General features: G+C 42.1%; 1 protein-coding gene across 5 annotated transcripts in view; it reads right to left on the bottom strand.

Annotated features, from left to right (window-relative positions):
• ZNF609 (zinc finger protein 609) overlaps positions 1–18,435 on the bottom strand; it is a 221,803-nt gene that overhangs the window by 177,083 nt on the left and 26,285 nt on the right. For 3 of the 5 annotated variants that reach the window (XR_012373661.1, XM_025883879.2, XM_025883878.2), the window contains exon 2: positions 13,932–14,805. The exons of 1 other annotated variant lie outside the window; for it this stretch is intronic. Coding sequence is in view for 3 of the 4 variants with exons in the window: in XM_025883879.2 (XP_025739664.1) it covers positions 13,932–14,678 (747 nt within the window). In the remaining variant the exon portion in view is untranslated. The remainder of the gene's footprint in view (positions 1–13,931; positions 14,806–18,435) is intronic. One more of the 5 variants, XM_025883880.2, reaches the window with a different exon arrangement.

Here is an 18,435-nt window from a genome sequence, read left to right as displayed (position 1 = left end):
GTATAAGTAATACATGTACCAGTACTAAAAACCGCATTTTAAATTTTATTATGCAAGAATTTAAGGTTATATAATTATAATTTTGGCCAAAATATGTCATTCCATGTTTTTAAGTGAGTCTGTGGCATATTCAAGGATGTATTTGTCTCTGATAACAACTGTAGCATTCTAATTATTCTTCCTAAGGCATGAGACTTAAAATCCCAGCAGGGAAATACTTTATACTCAAAAAAATTTAATTCTCTTATTGATTTCAAAGAAATACTATGTGTTTTTCTTAAAAAAAACAAAGAACTTAGGGGACATCTACTATTTATGTCAGGTGATGTTCTCTCTTCCTAAAACAGCATGTTTAATTTGAATGTGTCCAGAAACGCGCTCAGGAGTAAGGTCTTATTGGATAGCTACATTATTTTATTTTGGGATGCCATGAATTTCCAGAAAATTATGAACACTTATGGCCCAACAAACACAGAAATACTTTCATAAATAGAATAGAAAATAGACGGCTTTGTGATTAGCAATAAATTTAGATTATCTAAACCTGTCTTCTACTCCCTTTTAATTTATATTTTTCAAAAAATATCACAAGTTGAGGCACCTGCGTGGCTCAGTTGTTAAGGATCTGTCTACGGCTCAGGTCATGGTCCAGGGTCCTGGGATCGAGTCCCGCATCGGGCTCCCTGCTCAGCAGGAGGCCTGCTTCTCCCTCTCCCACTCCCCCTGCTTGTGTTCCCTCTCTTGCTGTATCTGTCAAATAAATAAAATCTAAAAAAAATCACAAGTTGCCTATATGGCAAATATATCTAGTCATAAGAATTTTGCTCAAATTTGGGGCGCCTGGGTGGCTTAGTCGGTTAAGCATCTGCCTTCATCATGGGTCATGGTCTCGGGGTACTGAGGTGGAGCCCCACATCCAACTCCGTGCTCAGCAGGGAATCTGCTTCTCCTTCTGCCCCTCCCCCTGCTCGCTTGTGCTCTCTCTCTTAAATAAGTAAATAAATAAAATCTTTTTTAAAAAAAGAACTTTGCTCAGATTTGACTTAAAAATTCTGGGACAACAGGGCGCCTGGGTGGCTCAGTCATTAGGCGTCTACCTTCGGCTCGGATCATGATCCCAGGGTCCTGGGATCAAGCCCCACATCGGGCTCCCTGCTCGGCGGTAGGCCTGCTTCTCCCTCTCCCACTCCCTCTGCTTGTGTTCCCTCTGCCGCTGTGTCTCTCTGTCAAATAAACAAAATCTCTAAAAAAAAAAAAAATTCTGGAACAGTAATTTAAAATTGAATCACAGTAACACTGATATGGATGTCCTCCTTTAACAACTATAACTATCAGAAATTCAGGAATTCTGATTAGGGGATAACAAGAAGTCAGATTCATTATAGCTGTATTCTGAAATGACTGACCCCCACACAATGATTGAGAAATGAAAAAGGAGAGTTGAAGAATTTTGAGCGTTTTGAGAAACTTGAGAATCAGATGATACCTAAAGTGTAGTGCATAGCTCCATCTGGAAATGGCAAAAAAACAAGGACAACTTCCACAATGATAGTGGTTTTTAACCAAGAGGTACATGAAAAGCATCTGTCAAAATTTTAAAAAATATGTACATGCTTGGGAGTCCCCAGCTCTAAAGATTTTACTTCAGTAGGGCACTTTTACTTTTGTAGAAGCTCCAAAATGATTCTGATATGCACCTCCAGTTGAGAAGCCTCCATACTAAGAGACTCTTCAACCTGAATGTTAATTTCTCTAACCTCACATTACTTTGCTTGGTGTATGATGAATATTTACACCTCCTTTCTACAATACTCTCTGTACCTTTCACTAAGGATTAATTCAGTGCATAGTTAAGTACTTAACTTCTAAAGAAATGTATCTAATAGGAAATATCAACTCTGAGTTGAGTGGGCTGGGAACCAGTTCATAAAAAACTTTTTATGATGAAAAGAACCCATTAACAAAAATGGAGGCCAAGAGAAGACATACAGATGGCCAAGAGGTACATGAAAAGATGTCCAATGTCACTAATCATCAGGGAAATGCAAATCAAAACCTCAATAAGGTATGACCTCATACCTGTTAGAATAGCTATTATTAAAAAGGTAAGAAATAAGTATTGGTGAGGATGTGGAGAAGAAGCCGCCCTTGTGCACTATATTGGTGGAAATGTAAACTGGTGCAGCCACTATGGAAAATAGTTTCCTCAAGAAACTAAAAATAGAACTACCATATGATCCAGCAATTCCACTTGTGGACATTTATCCAAAGAAAACAAAAACTAATTTGAAAAGATATATGCACCCCCATGTTCACTGCAGCATTATTTACAATAGCCAAGATATGGAAACAACCTAAATGTTCATCAATGAATGAATGGATAAAGAAAATTTGGCATGTGTATATGTATATAAAATGGACTATTTTTCATTCATAAAAAAAAGAATGAAATCTTGCCATTTGCCACTACACAGAGGGAACTGGAAGGCATTATGCTAAGTGAAACAAGTCAGAAAAAAATATTATATGATCTCACTTACATGTGCAATCTATTTTTTTTTTGAGAGAGAGAACGTGTGCGCGCACGTGCGAGGGTGGGGCGGGCAGGTGTTGGGAAGAAGGAGAGGGAGAGAGACACTCTTAAGCAGGCTCCACGCTCAGTGCAGAACCCAATGCATGGCTCAATCTCACGACCCCAAGATCATGACCTGAGCTGAACCCAGAAGTTGGACACTTAACCGACTGAGCCACCCCTATATGTGGAATTTAAACAAAACAAAAAACCACCCAAGCTCATAGATAGAAAGAATAGATCGGTGATTGCCTGAGATGAGGAGTGGGTGAAATGGGTAAAAAAGGTCAAAAGGTACTAATTTCCAGTTATAAAATGAATAAGCCATGGGGATGTAATAATGTATTGCATGGTGACCATAGTTAATAATACTGTATTTCATATTTGAAAGTAGCTAGGAGAATAAATCTTGAAAGTTCTCATTAGAAGAAAAAGACTTTTGTAACTATATGTAGTTATGGATGTTAGTTAACTGGACTTACTGTGGTGATCATTTTGCAATATATACAAATACTGAATTATCATGTTTTATACCTGAAACTAATATATTATGTCAATTATTCCTTAATTTAAAAAAAGACCATGAGGGGCGCCTGGGTGGCTCAGTTGGTTAAGCGACTGCCTTCGGCTCAGGTCATGATCCTGGAGTCCCAGGATCGAGTCCCGCATCGGGCTCCCTGCTCGGCAGGGAGTCTGCTTCTCCCTCTGACCCTCCCCCCCTCTCATGTGCTTTCTCTCTCTCATTCTCTCTGTCTCTCAAATAAATAAATAAAATCTTTAAAAAAAATTAAAAAAAAAAAAAGACCATGAAAAAATTTAATGGCCAGGTCTGGCTCATTTAAATACAATATAATATTTGCTAGTAGGGCTGGAATCCAACGGTCTCCAAATTAAAAAATACTCAATCAGTGTATTTTTCAGGCACACAAATTGTACTCTTCCAATGGATAATATTTCAAGTTGAAAACTGACCACTACCAAAAATCTAAGAACTGACTTTTTATTTCCTGCAGCTAGTGACAAGTTCACAAAACGAAGTACCTTAATGCTCACTCTTCTCCTCACTGTACAGATTATAGCTCTAATTCCTTCAAAAGGCTAAAGTCTGTACTCCTTAAGGATTAACAAAAGGGAGGGGCGCCTGGGTGGCTCAGTCCTTAAGTGTCTGCCTTGGGCTCAGATCATGATCCCAGGGTCCTGGGATCGAGCCCCGCATGGGCTCCCTGCTCAGCAGGGAGCCTGCTTCTCCCGCTCCCACTCCCCCTGGTTGTGTTTCTTCTCTCGGTCTCTCTCTGTCAAATAAATAAATAAAATCTTAAAAAAAAAAGGATTAATAAAAGGAAATACTTTCTAAACTAACGCAATCATGTTACATTCATTTCAATCCTTAGAAAAATAGTTCAGAAGGCCCGAATATATACCAAAAAAACCTGACTTTAATGGAAAACAGTTAAGCAAGAGTCATGGTTTTTATTTTTTTTATGATTTTATTTATTTGAGAGAGGAGGAAGAGTGAGCATGAGAGAGAGAGAGGGAGAGAGCAGCAATGGGAAGAGAAGCAGAGAGGAGAAGCAGATTCCCTGCTGAGCAGGGAGCCCGATGTGGGGCAACCCCGAGATCATGACCTGAGCTGAAGGCAGATGCTTAACCAACTGAGCCACTCAGGCACCCCAAGGGCCATGGTTCTTCAACCTGACATCAGCCCTTTACCAAAAGGAGTCCAACAAACAGTTCCAAACTAACTAATCAATCAAACAATGTAACTCCAGACCTCAATGGCTCCAAATGCTCTTACTCAATCTCTCGCTCCTCAAGCCTTCCTGGAAACCAGGAGTTAAAATATAAGCTATCATAGGGCGCCTGGGTGGCTCAGTTGGTTAAGCATCTGCCTTCGGCTCAGGTCGTGATCCTGGAGTCCCGGGATCGAGTCCCACATCGGGCTCCCTGCTCGGCAGGGAGTCTGCTTCTCCCCCTGACCCTCTTCCCTCTCGTGCTCTCTATCTCTCATTCTCTCTCTCTCTCTCAAATAAATAAGTAAAATCTTTAAAAAAATAAAATAAAATAAAAAAAATAAAAAAAGTTGGTTGTTTAAAAAAAAAATATATAAGCTATCATAAACTCATTCTTTTCTTTTTTTTTTTTTTAAGATTTTATTTATTTGAGAGAGAAAGAATGAGTGAGAGTGCACATGAGAGAGGGGAGGGTCAGAGGAAGAAGAAGAGTCCCTGCTGAGCAGGGAGGCGGATTCGGGACTTGATCCCGGGACTCCAGGACCATGACCTGAGCCGAAGGCAGTCGTTTAACCAACTGAGCCACCAAGGCGTCCCAAATTCATTCTTTTCTAAAACCTTCAGGTGCTTAACTCTTTAAAATCTCTAAAGATATCCTTTCATCTTAATTTCACAATGACCTTGCACCTCATAGCTAATAACATAATAATATTAGCAATAGCTAACATTTATTGAGTAGTTACAACATGCTAGGCACTGTGCTGAGTGCTTAATGTTCTTTATCTGATCTAAAACTCACAATAAGGTCAGTACTATTATTCACTTCCATATTACAGATGAGAAAAGAAGCTTAGGGGAGCCTGGATGGCCCAGTCAGTTAAGCATCTGCCTTTGGCCCGCGTCATGGTACTGGGGGGGGGTCCTGCGATCGAGCCCCATGTCGGGCTCTCTGCTGAGCAGAGGTCTGCTTCTCTTTCTCTCTCTGCCCCTCTCCCCCGCCCATGCTCTCTTTCTCTCAAGTAAATAAAAATCTTAAAAAAAAAAAAAAAGGAAAGAAAAGCCTAGAAAAGTTAAATATTTTAAATATCTCTACTGCTCTCAAAGTCCCAAACCCTTAGGTATTCCTTCCAATTTTTCCAATTTGATACTCATTATTAAAAGGGAAAGGTGCTAGGGGCACCTGGGTGGCTCAGTTGGTTAAGCGACTGCCTTCAGCTCAGGTCATGATCCTGGAGTCCCGGGATCGAGTCCCACGTTGGGCTCCCTGCTCGGCAGGGAGCCTGCTTCTCCCTCTAATCCTCCCCCCTCTCATGTACTCTCTCTCTTTCTCGCTCTCTCAAATAAATAAATCTTTAAAAAAAAAAGGGGCGGAAGGTGCTGGATGCCTAGGTGGCTCAGTTAAGCATCTGCCTTCGGCTCTGGTCATGATCCCAGGGTTCTGGGATTGAGTCCCGCAGTGGGCTCCTTGCTCACCAGGGAGTCTGCTTCTCCCTCTGCTTGCCACCCCCCTGCTTGTGCACGCGCTCTGACAAATAAACAAAATCTTTAAAAATAAATAAATAAATAAATAAATAAATAAATAAATGGGGAAGGTGCTCTATGACAGCAGATCTCAAACTTTGGTGTGTATCATGGTCAAAGAAAGAGCTAATATGGGCAGCCTGGGTGGCTAAGTTGTTAAGTGTCTGCCTTCAGCTCAGGTCATGGTCCCAGGGTCCTGGGATCGAGCCCCGCATTGGGCTCCCTGCTCAGCGGGAAGCCTGTTTCTCCCTCTCCCACTCCCCCTGCTTGTGTTCCCTCTCTCTCTGTGTCTCTCTCTGTCACTCTGTCAAATAAATAAAATCTTAAAAAAAGTCTTAGAAAGAGCTAATGTTTAAACACAAATTGGTGGGCCTGAACCCCAGAGTTTCTGATTTGGGGGACTGGGATGGCCCCTGATATTTCAATTTCTAACACGTTCCCAGATGCTGCTGCTGCTGGTACAGGGACTACTGCTTTATAAAAAGGCAAAAGGAAGTAATCCCCTCTCACCTTAGCTATCATTTTCTCATGTGAAAACACTTCTCTACAGAGTACTTCTAACAAGAGAGACACTTAGGACTTAAAAAAACCTCCAGGGTGTGAAAGCTAAAAGACTTCTTTTTTCCCCCCACTTCACAAAGGCCCCAATATCACCAGTGACATTAAGACAGTGGAAATCCAAAAGAGGAAAATTAAGAAAGAATGACTGTAAAATTCTGCTCAAGGGCCTGTGGTCACCATCCACATTTTACTTCTTCAGCCTAAAAGTGTTTCCTTTGGGTGTCCTAGGGCAAGAGAAATGCCAAAAGAAAAAGGAGGTAGATTGTTTTATAATACTAAAAAAATCGAGGACAGGTTCTAAAAATATCACAGAATTTTGCCCTATGAACAGAAAATCTCAAAATGCTCAAAATCCTTCTGCCTCTTTTTTGTCACACTATCCTCCATCTCAAAAGAGCTATTCCTCTTATGCAAGACTGACCCAAAGTCTATCCTTTCTCAAGGAGCTTAAACATTGATTACATCAATGTCATGTAGGACGAATGACTTCAGGCATAGGATTTGTTAAAAATGTCTCCTCAGCCTGCCAGGGAAGCTTCTTACTTGGGTGGGTGCTGTCAACCATGACTAAACTGTACCAAGAGAAATATACTTTAAAATATTAATACAGCGTGGCACCTTCCTGATGCTAATCCTTCCAGGTCCATCCCAATGGCACAACTGGGAAATTAACCAAAGAGAAAAGCAATCTTCCCTCTGCTCTCTACTTTCAGATGCTCCTCCTCTACAGCTCTGCCATGCACAGACTCATTCTATACATATATACAGAGATAGAACATGCACACACACACAAATAACTCTCGGCAGGAACCAAAAATCAAAGCCTAACCCCAGTTTTGAAGTGAGCAAGTCCAATTTCCTTCTTTGTAGCCCTTGACACATGCTGGCTGGGAGCCGTCTGGATTTCTTTCTGCCTTGTTCCTGCACCAGAAGCTCTGCACTGCAGGTCAGGGGATGATAAGGAAATGAACAGTGTAATTTCCAAGGCCTCTGAACACAACCCTGTCAGCAGCTCTGGAGGCGGGTTACTCAAGCATGGCTTGAAGAGTGAAAACCACAGAGAGGAGGGCTCAGCCAGCCAGCAGTGGCAGGATCTCAGCTGTGTATGTTACTGCCACCTCCAGCCTTTTGAAAGCCCAAGCCCTGCTGCCTCCCTGGATGAGCTCTGCTGGTAAAAGCTCTTATACCCAAATGGCAAAAATACAAGTTCGCACTGGGGGAGGAAGATTAAGAACTGGGACTTAGATTTTCCATGCACTCTTGTGTAGAAACAAAAAGCATTTAGTGCTCTTCCAGCATACACGAGATTGCAAAGGCTGGCAAACCCACAATAACATCTATCCAACATACCCAACCCCACATCAGGGATATGGCCAGAAAGGAAACTCAATTTATATGAAATGTGAAATTCAATAGGTTACATCAAGATCTTTTAAAGTCAATTTTCGGTCTCTCCCCTTCTCCAATCCCCACTATAAATATCAGGACCTTTAGAACCCATTACCAGCATGAAAATTTCCCAAACCAGGTTTGGATCTTCTGAGTACAGTACTCAAAATCTCAGCCAACATGTTTATCTATTTATACTAGGCTTCCTGTATAGGTGTAATGTGGTTATATTTCAGCCCATTATTGCCTAGGGGAGACTGAGACATATTTTAACTTAAATCATGTTTTTCTCTCTTCCTAATATTTATTGAATGCTTCCTACTGAATGCCACACACTGTTCAAAGTGTTTTATATGCATTAACTAATTTAATCTCATAACAACCCAATGCAGGAACTATTATTTTTCTCATTTCGCAGTTGAAAAAACTGAGAGCAGTTAAGTAACTTGCTCAAGATCACTCAGTTAATAAGTGGCAAAGCTGCGGGGCGCCTGGGTGGCTCAGTTGTTAAGCATCTGCCTTTGGCTCAGGTCATGATCTCAAGGTCCTGGGATCTAGCCCCACGTCGAGCTCCCTGCTCCGCGGGAAGCCTGCTTCTCCCTCTCTCACACCCCTGCTTGTGTTCCCTCTCTCGCTGTGTCTCTGTCAAATAAATAAATAAAATCTTAAAAAAATAAATAAATAAGTGGCAAAGCTGCGATACAGACCAGGTAGTCTGGCTCCAGAGTTTATACTCTTAATCACTAAGTTATAGATAAAAGTTGATGTGAAATTTAAGTTTAGAAAGAAAGCTAGTGTTTTATGTCAGAAGTGGTTCCCAATTCTCACCTTAAAAAGAAAATCTGTCATGGTTTTCAAATGTTAAAGTATATAGCAATCATCTCGAGAGACTTCTGGCAGATTTTTGGGCCCCCACTCCTAAAACTTACTTAGCAGAACTGGCGTAGCGTCAAGAATCTGCATTTTGACACTCAGGTGATGTGATACACATGGTTTTATGGGCCACACTTTTAGGGACTCTACTGTAGATGGTAAACTGTAAGGTCCAAAGAGCAGGAAACTTCTCTGTTTTATTCACTAGTACATACCAAGCACCAAGCACAATACCTGGAATCTAAAATGCACTCAATTGTCAACTATATCTCAATTACATTTTTATTTTTTTAAATATTTATTTGAGAGAGAGAATGAGATAGAGAGAGTACATGAGAGGGGGGAGGGTCAGAGGGAGAAGCAGACTCCCCACTCAGCAGGGAGTCTGATGCGGGATTCGATCCCGAGACTCCAGAATCATAACCTGAGCCGAAGGCAGTTGCTTAACCAACTGAGCCACCCAGGCACCCAATTACATTTTTTAAATAAAAATAAATAAAATGCACTCAGTTAATGTACTGAATAAATGGTATTCAACAGTATATATCATGTCTTTATAAAACAGTTAATATCCACAATACATTTAAGGTCTGCCTACTAGTGATACGTCCAAGAAGCAACAGGGTTTTTTCTCTTACCTACAATTGCAAAGAAATGGCAATGTCTCGATGATTACAATGGAAATCCGAATGCAATATTCCAGAAAACACACACACACACACACACACACACACACACACACAAAACCAAGCTCAAAGTAGCTGTTTAAAAGTAACTTTTCCTCCTTATATTTAACAGGATGATAGGATAGGTTCAACACCAGCTGTAAATAGTTCTTTGCAAACATCTTCATCATACCAAGGAAACCTAAACTCAAGGATCCTTTGTTTATTAAGCATCTACACTGTTAAAATCAGTATGAAAAACAATGAAAACAGTTTCAAGAGTATCTGAGAACTTACATCCAATGTTTCTAAGGTAGTTTTTTGAATGGGAAAACAGAGAATCCCTCATAACAGCTGAAGACTTTTTAAATACCCCAGAATAACAATATGCCATAAGAACTTAGACACCAAAAACCTGGTGTCTAAGCCTGACTTTGCTACTACCTGTGAAAGCCTAGGCAAGTCACATGACCTCCCTGGTCTTCGCTTCTTCTTCCATAAAATGAGGAGATTGGACAAGATAATTTTTCTGTGGGCCCTCCTTGAATTACAACACCCAGATGGAAAACAGAGCTACTGAAGAAAAAATAAATTAAGCTCAGGCTCTGTTGCATCTCTGTCCCACATAAATATCAATTTCTTTTTAATTTTTTCCATGTAGGAAAATGCTTGAGGGCATTTGGCTTCAGGAAGCATGGCTGACTGCTATGCCATCAATAGCTGAGAAGGAACAGCTAGTGAAGGAGGAGGCTTTAAGAGAGAAAGCCTTGAATCAGAAGGAAAAAAAGACCTGACCTTGATTGGGCAATGAGGGATTTAACACGAGAGAACTGAGCTGGAAGGCATAAACTAGGGCAGGAAAACAAAACCAAGGGCAAAGGAAGATGCTCTTAGAACACAGGATATGATAGCAAGCATGATCAGAAGGGGAAAGAGCAAAGAGCACACTTAATGGTGGGTTTTTTTTTTCTTTTTTTGTATCCTAAAGTAAGGGGGGAAGTGGTAATATATGTAGCAGTCTGAGAGTAGCAGAAGCTGAGACCCAAAACAGGAGTGCAGACTCTTCCTACCTTCCAAGATCAAAAACAGCAGCTAAAGAGGCCAGGGGAGCTTCTGGTTGCAAACCTCTAGATCCTTTAGCCACTAGAGCCTACTGGTTACTTTATATGATTTGAAAAAATGAGTCTCACCTTAAATTCCTGGTTTAAGCCCTGATTCTGACAAGAGTCTGTACTGCAGGACAGACTCAGCACAGATACATCACTGCCTTCTGTAGTTTGTAAATTCTTTTTTTTCTTGCCTGTCAGAGTGGCAATGCAAGCACTAAGCTCTAAGCTTGGAACATTCAGGCAGGAACTCTTCCTCCCCTTCCATCCCTAACTTAACAATCTATCAATCAAACCAAAGGAGAGGGAACAGGCAGGAGCCGAAAGGCTCTGTCTTGTTTATTCCTCAACATTCCCTCCCCCATCTCTTTAGCTGGCAGGAAGTATGAGCAGGAGTGTTCAGTAACAATTCAGGGCAGCAGCAGTTGCTAAGAGCCATTCTGGTCTCTCCTAGAACTCTGGGAAACAGCACAGTGAGCCCTTCCAGAGAAAGGTGTGGTGGAGCCTAAGCGGGATCCCATGAAGGGAAATCCACATTCTTGGCTAATAGGAAATTCCCTCAGCCACAGCCTGAGATACTTACCTTGAAGAGAAAGAAGGTCCTGAGGTGGATAATTTGAATACTCAAATCGCCCTCATTAGCTAGGTAGACACGTGACAATTCTACCCTACTCCACAAACTCTATTTGTCTTCTCCCCTGTTTCCAAGGTGGTGAGGGGCGGGGAGGGTAGGCGGACATGGTTAGGGGGAGACATCAGTCAAGACACTTCCCAAATTTTATGAGTTTTCTTTTTTCATGATAGCTCCCAGCTCAGGGTATATAATTCCCAGATTATATCAAAACATGTTTTGCTGTTTTAGTTCTGTTGGTTGTCCCCACATAGAAGGAACATTCCAAACCAATTAAGGCATAGGCAAGCCCATATCTCAGAGAGAAAATCTTAAAAGTTTTCAGACTTAGCATATAAGCTATAATCCTTATCATCACGGAGCCCCTATTATACTCTAAACCCTGGAGTCCTTGTTTCCCAAAAGCTGATCTGCTGTAAGATTCCTAGCCTTCTTTTCCCTTAAGTCTTCCCCTCCTCCCATTCTAGAAAACACTCTCCCTGCACAGTGTTTTCATCTCCTAGCAACTTCCTAACATTTATTTAAATAATTATTTCAATGATCAAAGGCTTTATGGAAAAGCACCCCCAGAACCAGACTGTTCAAAAGGGTTGAGGGAATAGGAAAAGGAACTGAGAAACCAGGTTTTGGCTTACAGTAACATCAAACTGCACAGCAACTTTCTGCTTCTAAAAGTACCTCCCAGCAATTTTATCTTTCTTCCAAAAACTGAAGCAGTCTCTCTCCCTTTTCTCTCTCATTCCATTGCCCCACTGTCAGTCTCCTTGGGAGACAAGGCTTATATACCACAGCTACATTATAAAGGGGCAAACCTCCCTGGCACCAAGGTGCTTTCTTAGCTGAACACACTGCATCTTTCAGCCCAATTATAATCTGAAGGGCAACCACCCAACTGGTCACTGGACCTCTAAGAGAAAACAGGTTCCACCTGCTACTCTGTTGGAGACTATCATGGACATTTAGACTTAAATCCAGCATGAAGCTCAGCATCATTAATCCTTTCACCTGCAGATGACTACTGGGCCTACAAGACTGTGACATGAGTCAAGAGTTCTAAACAGAAAGGAAAATGAAGTCCACTCTCAGAAGTGGCCACTTTTCAGTGTGCCTGGGTGGCTCAGTCAGTTGGGCGTCTGCCTTCGGCTCAGGTCATGATCCCAGTGTCCTGGGATAGAGCCCCGCATCGGGGTTCCTGCTCGGCGGTGAGCCTGCTTCTCCTTCCCTGTCATTCCCCCTGCTTGTGCATGCATGGGTGCGCGTGCACGCTCTGTCAAATAAATAAATAAATCTTTTTCCAAAAAAGTGGCCACTTTTCAGCACAGGAAGTACAGTGATTATGAACATGGATATATAGCAAGAGTTTATTGCAGCCAGATGTAGGGAACAGTCTAATGGGCCTGGAACAGAAGTAAGAACTCCTGGTACTCCTAGGCCTCTTTAAAACAGTATTATCCATCTGCACCCCAGAGAAAATGGTAAATCACAGCCAGCACAGGACGAGCCATGCCAGTAGCCAGCTGGAACTTGATGCTGCTGAGGTGGACTATAGCATCTGTCACCTAAACACAGGCAGTTTCTCTCTGGCAGCTGCCACTGGTGAAAGGGAATGAACCACTGTGTTATTAGTGGAAGAAAATTCACAGCCCTGTTACCAGGGAAGCCCAGATGTTGCTATGAGTTACAGATGTGCCGGAGGCAAAGACCAAAATACCTACAGCAAAGACAGCACAGCCTACCACCGGAATCCAGGCACGGAGAGGGCACCACCACACAAACATACACATGCAGCCTCTATTTATTAACACTTACATATGGAAATAGGTATTCCCTGTTGCAGCTGATGTAATTACAGAGAAACCAATTTATACTGCATCTGCTGGGATCAGCTGAAAGCACAGGGTGAGCAAAACACAGCGGAAAAATCAAGACCCAATGAAGAGCTCATCACCAGGCCAGCCGCTCTGCAGGAAATTGTAAGCTGCTAAAGTTTAAGGCAGCCTGAGCTGACCCTAGACTCACACCTACTCTGCTCTAGCCCTGCAACCTCTATTTCCTGAGACATGAACTAAGATCATCTTCCCAGAGGAGGAGAGCCCCTCCTGGGGCTGCAAGCACCTGTCCTTTCAACTCAAGCAGAAGGTAAGGTATCATTACACGGTTTGGCAGCTATTAAACCACCAGGACACTTTGATTACCAATATTTGAGGGAGATACTTGGCCAAGAACTATACCTTTAATGGCCAAAGAATCTCTTTCAAGGCCAAACATGCACAGCCACAACGCTAACTCGTAAGGCCTGATGATTAAGTACCTCTTAGTACAGACAGTACCTCTTGCTCCCTTAGCTACCTGCCCCTTTGCTCCTTGGTAGCCACCAATAGAACACTTGGTAGATATCATACCATGAAACTTATTTAACCTTTTCTCTTCCAGAAACCCAGCAGCACCATTTATTCCATTAAAAAGAACACTCAACCGAAAGCCTATCATCAACTTATAAAGTTTATCAATGACTCTGAGGATGAAATACCAGCAAGCTGGGGACCACATACAGGTTGATGCCAGTCTCCAGCAACAAGTGTCTGAGGGTGGGACAAGGACGAGGTGGCAGGTTCTCAACTTGACTTAAGAGAAAATTCATTCTACCAAGTAGCTGCCCCCAACAACAGATATTCTCCAAAATGGCCAGGCCTGCTGTTAATGAATCTGTAGAGAATCCCCTAATTTGGAACAAAACCACATTATCATTACCAGCTGCTCTGACCTTGTAATTGGTCATTACCCACAAGCTAATGAGCCTCCCACAGAGTGCACAAAGCATTTGGTGGTCAGTCCAGGGCAGTTCTGACTGGCAGTAGGCAGCCAGATCTGGCCACCTCTTACCTTTTCAGACTTGACTTTCTTTAGCGGGCGACACTCATTCTCCCCTTCCTCTGGCTCCGGTTTAGCTCCCAAAGGATTGAGCGCTGCCCCAGGCTCAATAGCTATACTCCCAAGTGGCTCCACAGCTCCTGTATCCACCCCTGCACTTCCATCATACTGACCACCCCGTCCTCCCAAGGGAACTGGCTGGAGGACCCCAGGATCCTTTTCTGAACAAGTCCCCACTCCTTCGCTTCTCTCCTTCTTGCTCTTAGATGAGCTGTTCTCCTTCTCCTTTTTGGAGCCGGCTACACTGCGGGATGCCTTAGCCGCCTTCTCTGAGCCCTTGGGAGCAATAGCAGCAACCAGGCTTCCTGCATTGGCACCATCTCCTGAGCGTCCCTGCACCTCTTTCTTGCTAGCTGCCCCCTCACTTGGAGTGAACAGGGAAGTCCCTGGAGTGGGTTTGCTAGTGTCTTTGCCACTCTTATTCCTTTTGGATTTTGATTTGCCTTCCTTCCCTTGAGGACCTGGCACTGGGGTCACAAACTTGATGTTGTCTGGTAGTGTGGCCACAGCATTGGGAGCCGGTATCCCCACCTCCTTTGAGCCTGACATTTCCAGTTTCTGCTGGTCCTTTTCCAGATCGGCGTCCAGGTCAATGATGAGATTCCCTACTCCAATGTCCCATTCATCCCCACTGTCGTATGTCTCAACCGGGTTTGCATCCACTCCTTTCCCTCCGGAGGCTCCACTGCTCAAGGACATCTTAGAGTCAACGTCCCACCTCAAGATTCAAGGCTCTTCCTTGCCCCCAGCTTTCCTATTTTCAGCTTCAGCTATGTTCTCAGACCTGCCACATTGGTCAGTACATGCCCAGTGGACAACATCATTGCTGGAAAAAGAAAATTTAAAGAGCTGTTAAAGGAAACAATACAGGCAAGGAGACAGCCTGAAATAAACTCCCACACAAAACAGACTGTTCCTAGGGGGCTATCACATCACAATGGACAAGACAAACAGGTTCAATTGTATTTCTAACCAAGTCACATTGGACCAGGGAAAAGTTAATTCCCGCTCCATCTCCCCAGGGGAGAGTACAGTATTTCCAAATGCCCGGGGATTCTGTGTAAGTCTTAACTAGGAATCCTCTAGAGTTAGTTTCCCATTCCCCAAAGACTTATTTCTACTACCACTGCCAGCTGGCAATCCTCAATCAATACAGGCCCTGGCACATAACAGATTCAAGCTCTAGCACAACTTTACTCAAACCCCCTTTCTCCTTCTTCTTGAATTATCAGAGACTCAGAACATGGACTTGCAAAGGCTTTAAAAGCCCTCTATTAACAGGGCCTATCCCTACCAACAATAATAAGGATGCCTTGTCATTCTACTGTTTTGGGGGGGGGATCTTATTTTGGATAAGAATGAAAGAGAAAAAGCAAGCAGAACTAGGAAAAATATAACATTAGGATAGAGGACAAATACTGTAGCTAAAGGACACAATCCTCAGAGAGGACTCAGTTAATCAGCTTAATTTCAGTTAAGTAAGCCTTATTCAACTCAAGGTTTCAAATTATGTCTGAAAAGAGTAATGCAATACAGCCTTTCCCACGTCCCACTAAAATATCTATGAAGACACACGCACATAAACACACACAAAAAAATTTTACCCTGACTGAACACTACTAAAACCCAACAGCAGAGTGTGAAATAATTCTTCACATTTTTACATAAGATTGGTGGCATAGTATTGACAAATACCAAGGCCTCACCACATGAAACAGAGATTGGCTTAAAAAGGGGGGTTGGGGAAAGGAGACAATTTATAACACGCCAGTCTCCCGGCTCATGAGACTTTGGGAGTGTACCATCTAGAAAACCTGGCAGCCAACAAATACCATCTAGGTATTACTTTATGACAAAGCGAAAGAGTTCTGTTCTTGCTCACTCCCGTCTACCATCTTTCTATATCCATTTAGAAAAGAATGCTCGTAACAGAGCAAAAAGCAGAGACAAGACCAATTGTACTTTTTTACCTACTCTCAAGACAGTATCAAAGAACCAGGGTGCAGTTACAAGAGAAGACATCATCCCAAGATAGCAGAGTTGTCCCAAGGAAATGCTTGCTAGGAACTGGGATTTAAGAGAGAAAGGTGTGCACACTGATTTGCCATTTAGCTGTAGATATGAGAAGAAAATATATCCTTTACACAAGTAGAGAGCTTAGTACCATTAGGAACAACTATTGCGGGCGCCTGGGTGGCTCAGGTAGTTAAGCGACTGCCTTCGGCTCAGGTCATGGTCCTGGGGTCCCAGGATCGAGTCCCGCATCAGGCTCCCTTGCTCAGTAGGGAGTCTGCTTCTCCCTCTGACCCTCCCCCCTCTCATGTGCTCGCTCTCTCTCTCTCATTCTCTCTCTCAAATAAATAAAATCTTTAAAAAAAAAAAAAAAGGAACAACTATTGCTGGCATCGAGTCTACAGAGACCTTACTTCATAAAAGGAAGAGCAAATGGGGGGAGCATGATGTAGGAACTATGAAAAAATGCCACCCACAAGGTAAAGGAAACATTATCCCTGAAGTCAGAGAAATGACATCTCTGAAAATATCTAGAATTGTATTTATTTATTTTAAAGATTTATTTTATTTATTTGAGAGAGACAGAGAGAGCATGAGTGGGGGGCCAGGAGGGAGAAGCAGACTCCCTAAGCAGGAAACCCAACACAGGGCTCAATCCCAGGATCCTGGGATCATGATCTGAGCTGAAGGCAGACGTTTAACCAACTGAGCTACCCAGGCGCCCCAAATATCTAGAATTTTAAAGAAATTTTTGTTGAAATGTTTGGAATTCTCAATACCACCTAAGAAGACTTGGCCTCCAGTAAATATTAGTACAGCACATCTTTGTTCATTCATTCAAAAAAAATTGTATTTATTACCTACTATGTGCTAGGTGATGGGAATAAAGCAGTGATAAGTGAATAAGGCAGTGGAAAATGGTACTGGAAATAATTCTATTATGAGGGACAGTGAGCATTTCTAGAAAAGGGAATGCCAACTGAATCTGCACTATAGTGCATTAAACCATAGTTCTTTCCAACACAATTTATTACCTCTGCAATCTGCAACTGTGTGGCAAGGCTTAGAACATAACACATTCACATTCACTTAAGACCCACCCACTTTCCTCCCAAGCTGCACTATCAGTATGTAATTTAACCATTAAAACAACCCTATGTTTGTTTAACCTTGGAAAAACAAAACTTTCAAAAGACTTTCCTCTAAAAAACAAAACAAACAAATATAAGCTTCCTCTAGAAAACAGGACTGTGATGGAAGAGAGACTCTGGGGGAAAGAACATAGAGTACATAAAAATGATAGTGCTCAGAGAGCTTATGACAGTTCTCACTTAGTATACTATATGGGCTGACCTGTCATAGGGAGCAGGATAAATGACCTATGCCAGTAAGGAAGAGATAGCATTAAGAAGAAAACAGGCAGAAATGAAAGGATATGAACTTAGACAAAAGGATATGAGGATATGACATTTTTTAAAAAGGAAGAAGGAAACAAAAAATGCACTACCTATTAAAATTCACACAGAAGTCAAAAAAGCACAGAACTGAAACTGTGGGAAATGATTCAGTAAACTATAAGAAAACTTGAGATATTTTTCTAGAACATGAAGAAAAAGGACAGCAAAAAGAAAATTAGAGAAATTGAGGGAGATATACCATTTAATAGCACTGAAAAGAAAACTGAGAAAACTAGAACAGGAGGAAAGCAACCCATTTAAGACATAATAAACGAATAGTATCTTGAGCTGAAAAAGATCCTGCATGCAGATTAAAAAGGTTTACTACTCTTTCAGCAAAATCAATTTAAAAAGCCAAACTTGCACACATTCTGGCAAAATTCTATTACAAGGACAAAATTTGGACCAACCTCAGACTGCTCTGCAATATCAAATGTTAAAAAGAATGAAAAATCTACAGAATTTTGAAGAAAAAAGGTTGTTACTCAAGTCTTACAGTCAAGTTGTCGTCATGTATAAAAGTAACAGGGGCACCTGGGTAGCTCAGTCAGTTGAGCATCCAACTCTAGGTTTTGGCTCAGGTCATGACCTCAGAGTTGTGGAATGGAGCCTGTGTCAGGGGCTCAGTACAGAGTCTGTTTGTCCCTCTCCCTTTGTTCCTCCCCCGGGTCCACCCCCCCAGCTCTCGCGTACACTTTCTCTCGCTCTCAAATAAATACTTTTTAAAAAAGATAATAGATTTTCAGTTATGTAAAAACATGTACATATCTATCTTCTTAAAAAACTATCTGAAGCCCTAACATCAGTTCAGTAGCATAAATGTGAATAATTCTTGTAAACACAAATACCAACTGAATTTTATAATCTGAAGAGTAAACTGGATGCAGATATTAAAAATTATTCCTGAAGGGCACCTGGGTGGCTCAGTAGGTTAAGCGACTGCCTTCGGCTCAGGTCATGATCCTGGAGTCCCGGGATCGAGTCCC

The sequence above is a fragment of the Callorhinus ursinus genome, unplaced genomic scaffold (assembly GCF_003265705.2).
Source record: "Callorhinus ursinus isolate GAN/ISIS: 27379988/994484 unplaced genomic scaffold, GSC_fseal_2.0 scaffold25, whole genome shotgun sequence".
Classification (NCBI taxonomy): Eukaryota; Metazoa; Chordata; class Mammalia; order Carnivora; family Otariidae; genus Callorhinus; species Callorhinus ursinus.
The sequence above is the reverse complement of the archived record's forward strand: the minus strand, read 5'-3'. Positions and strand labels throughout refer to the sequence as shown.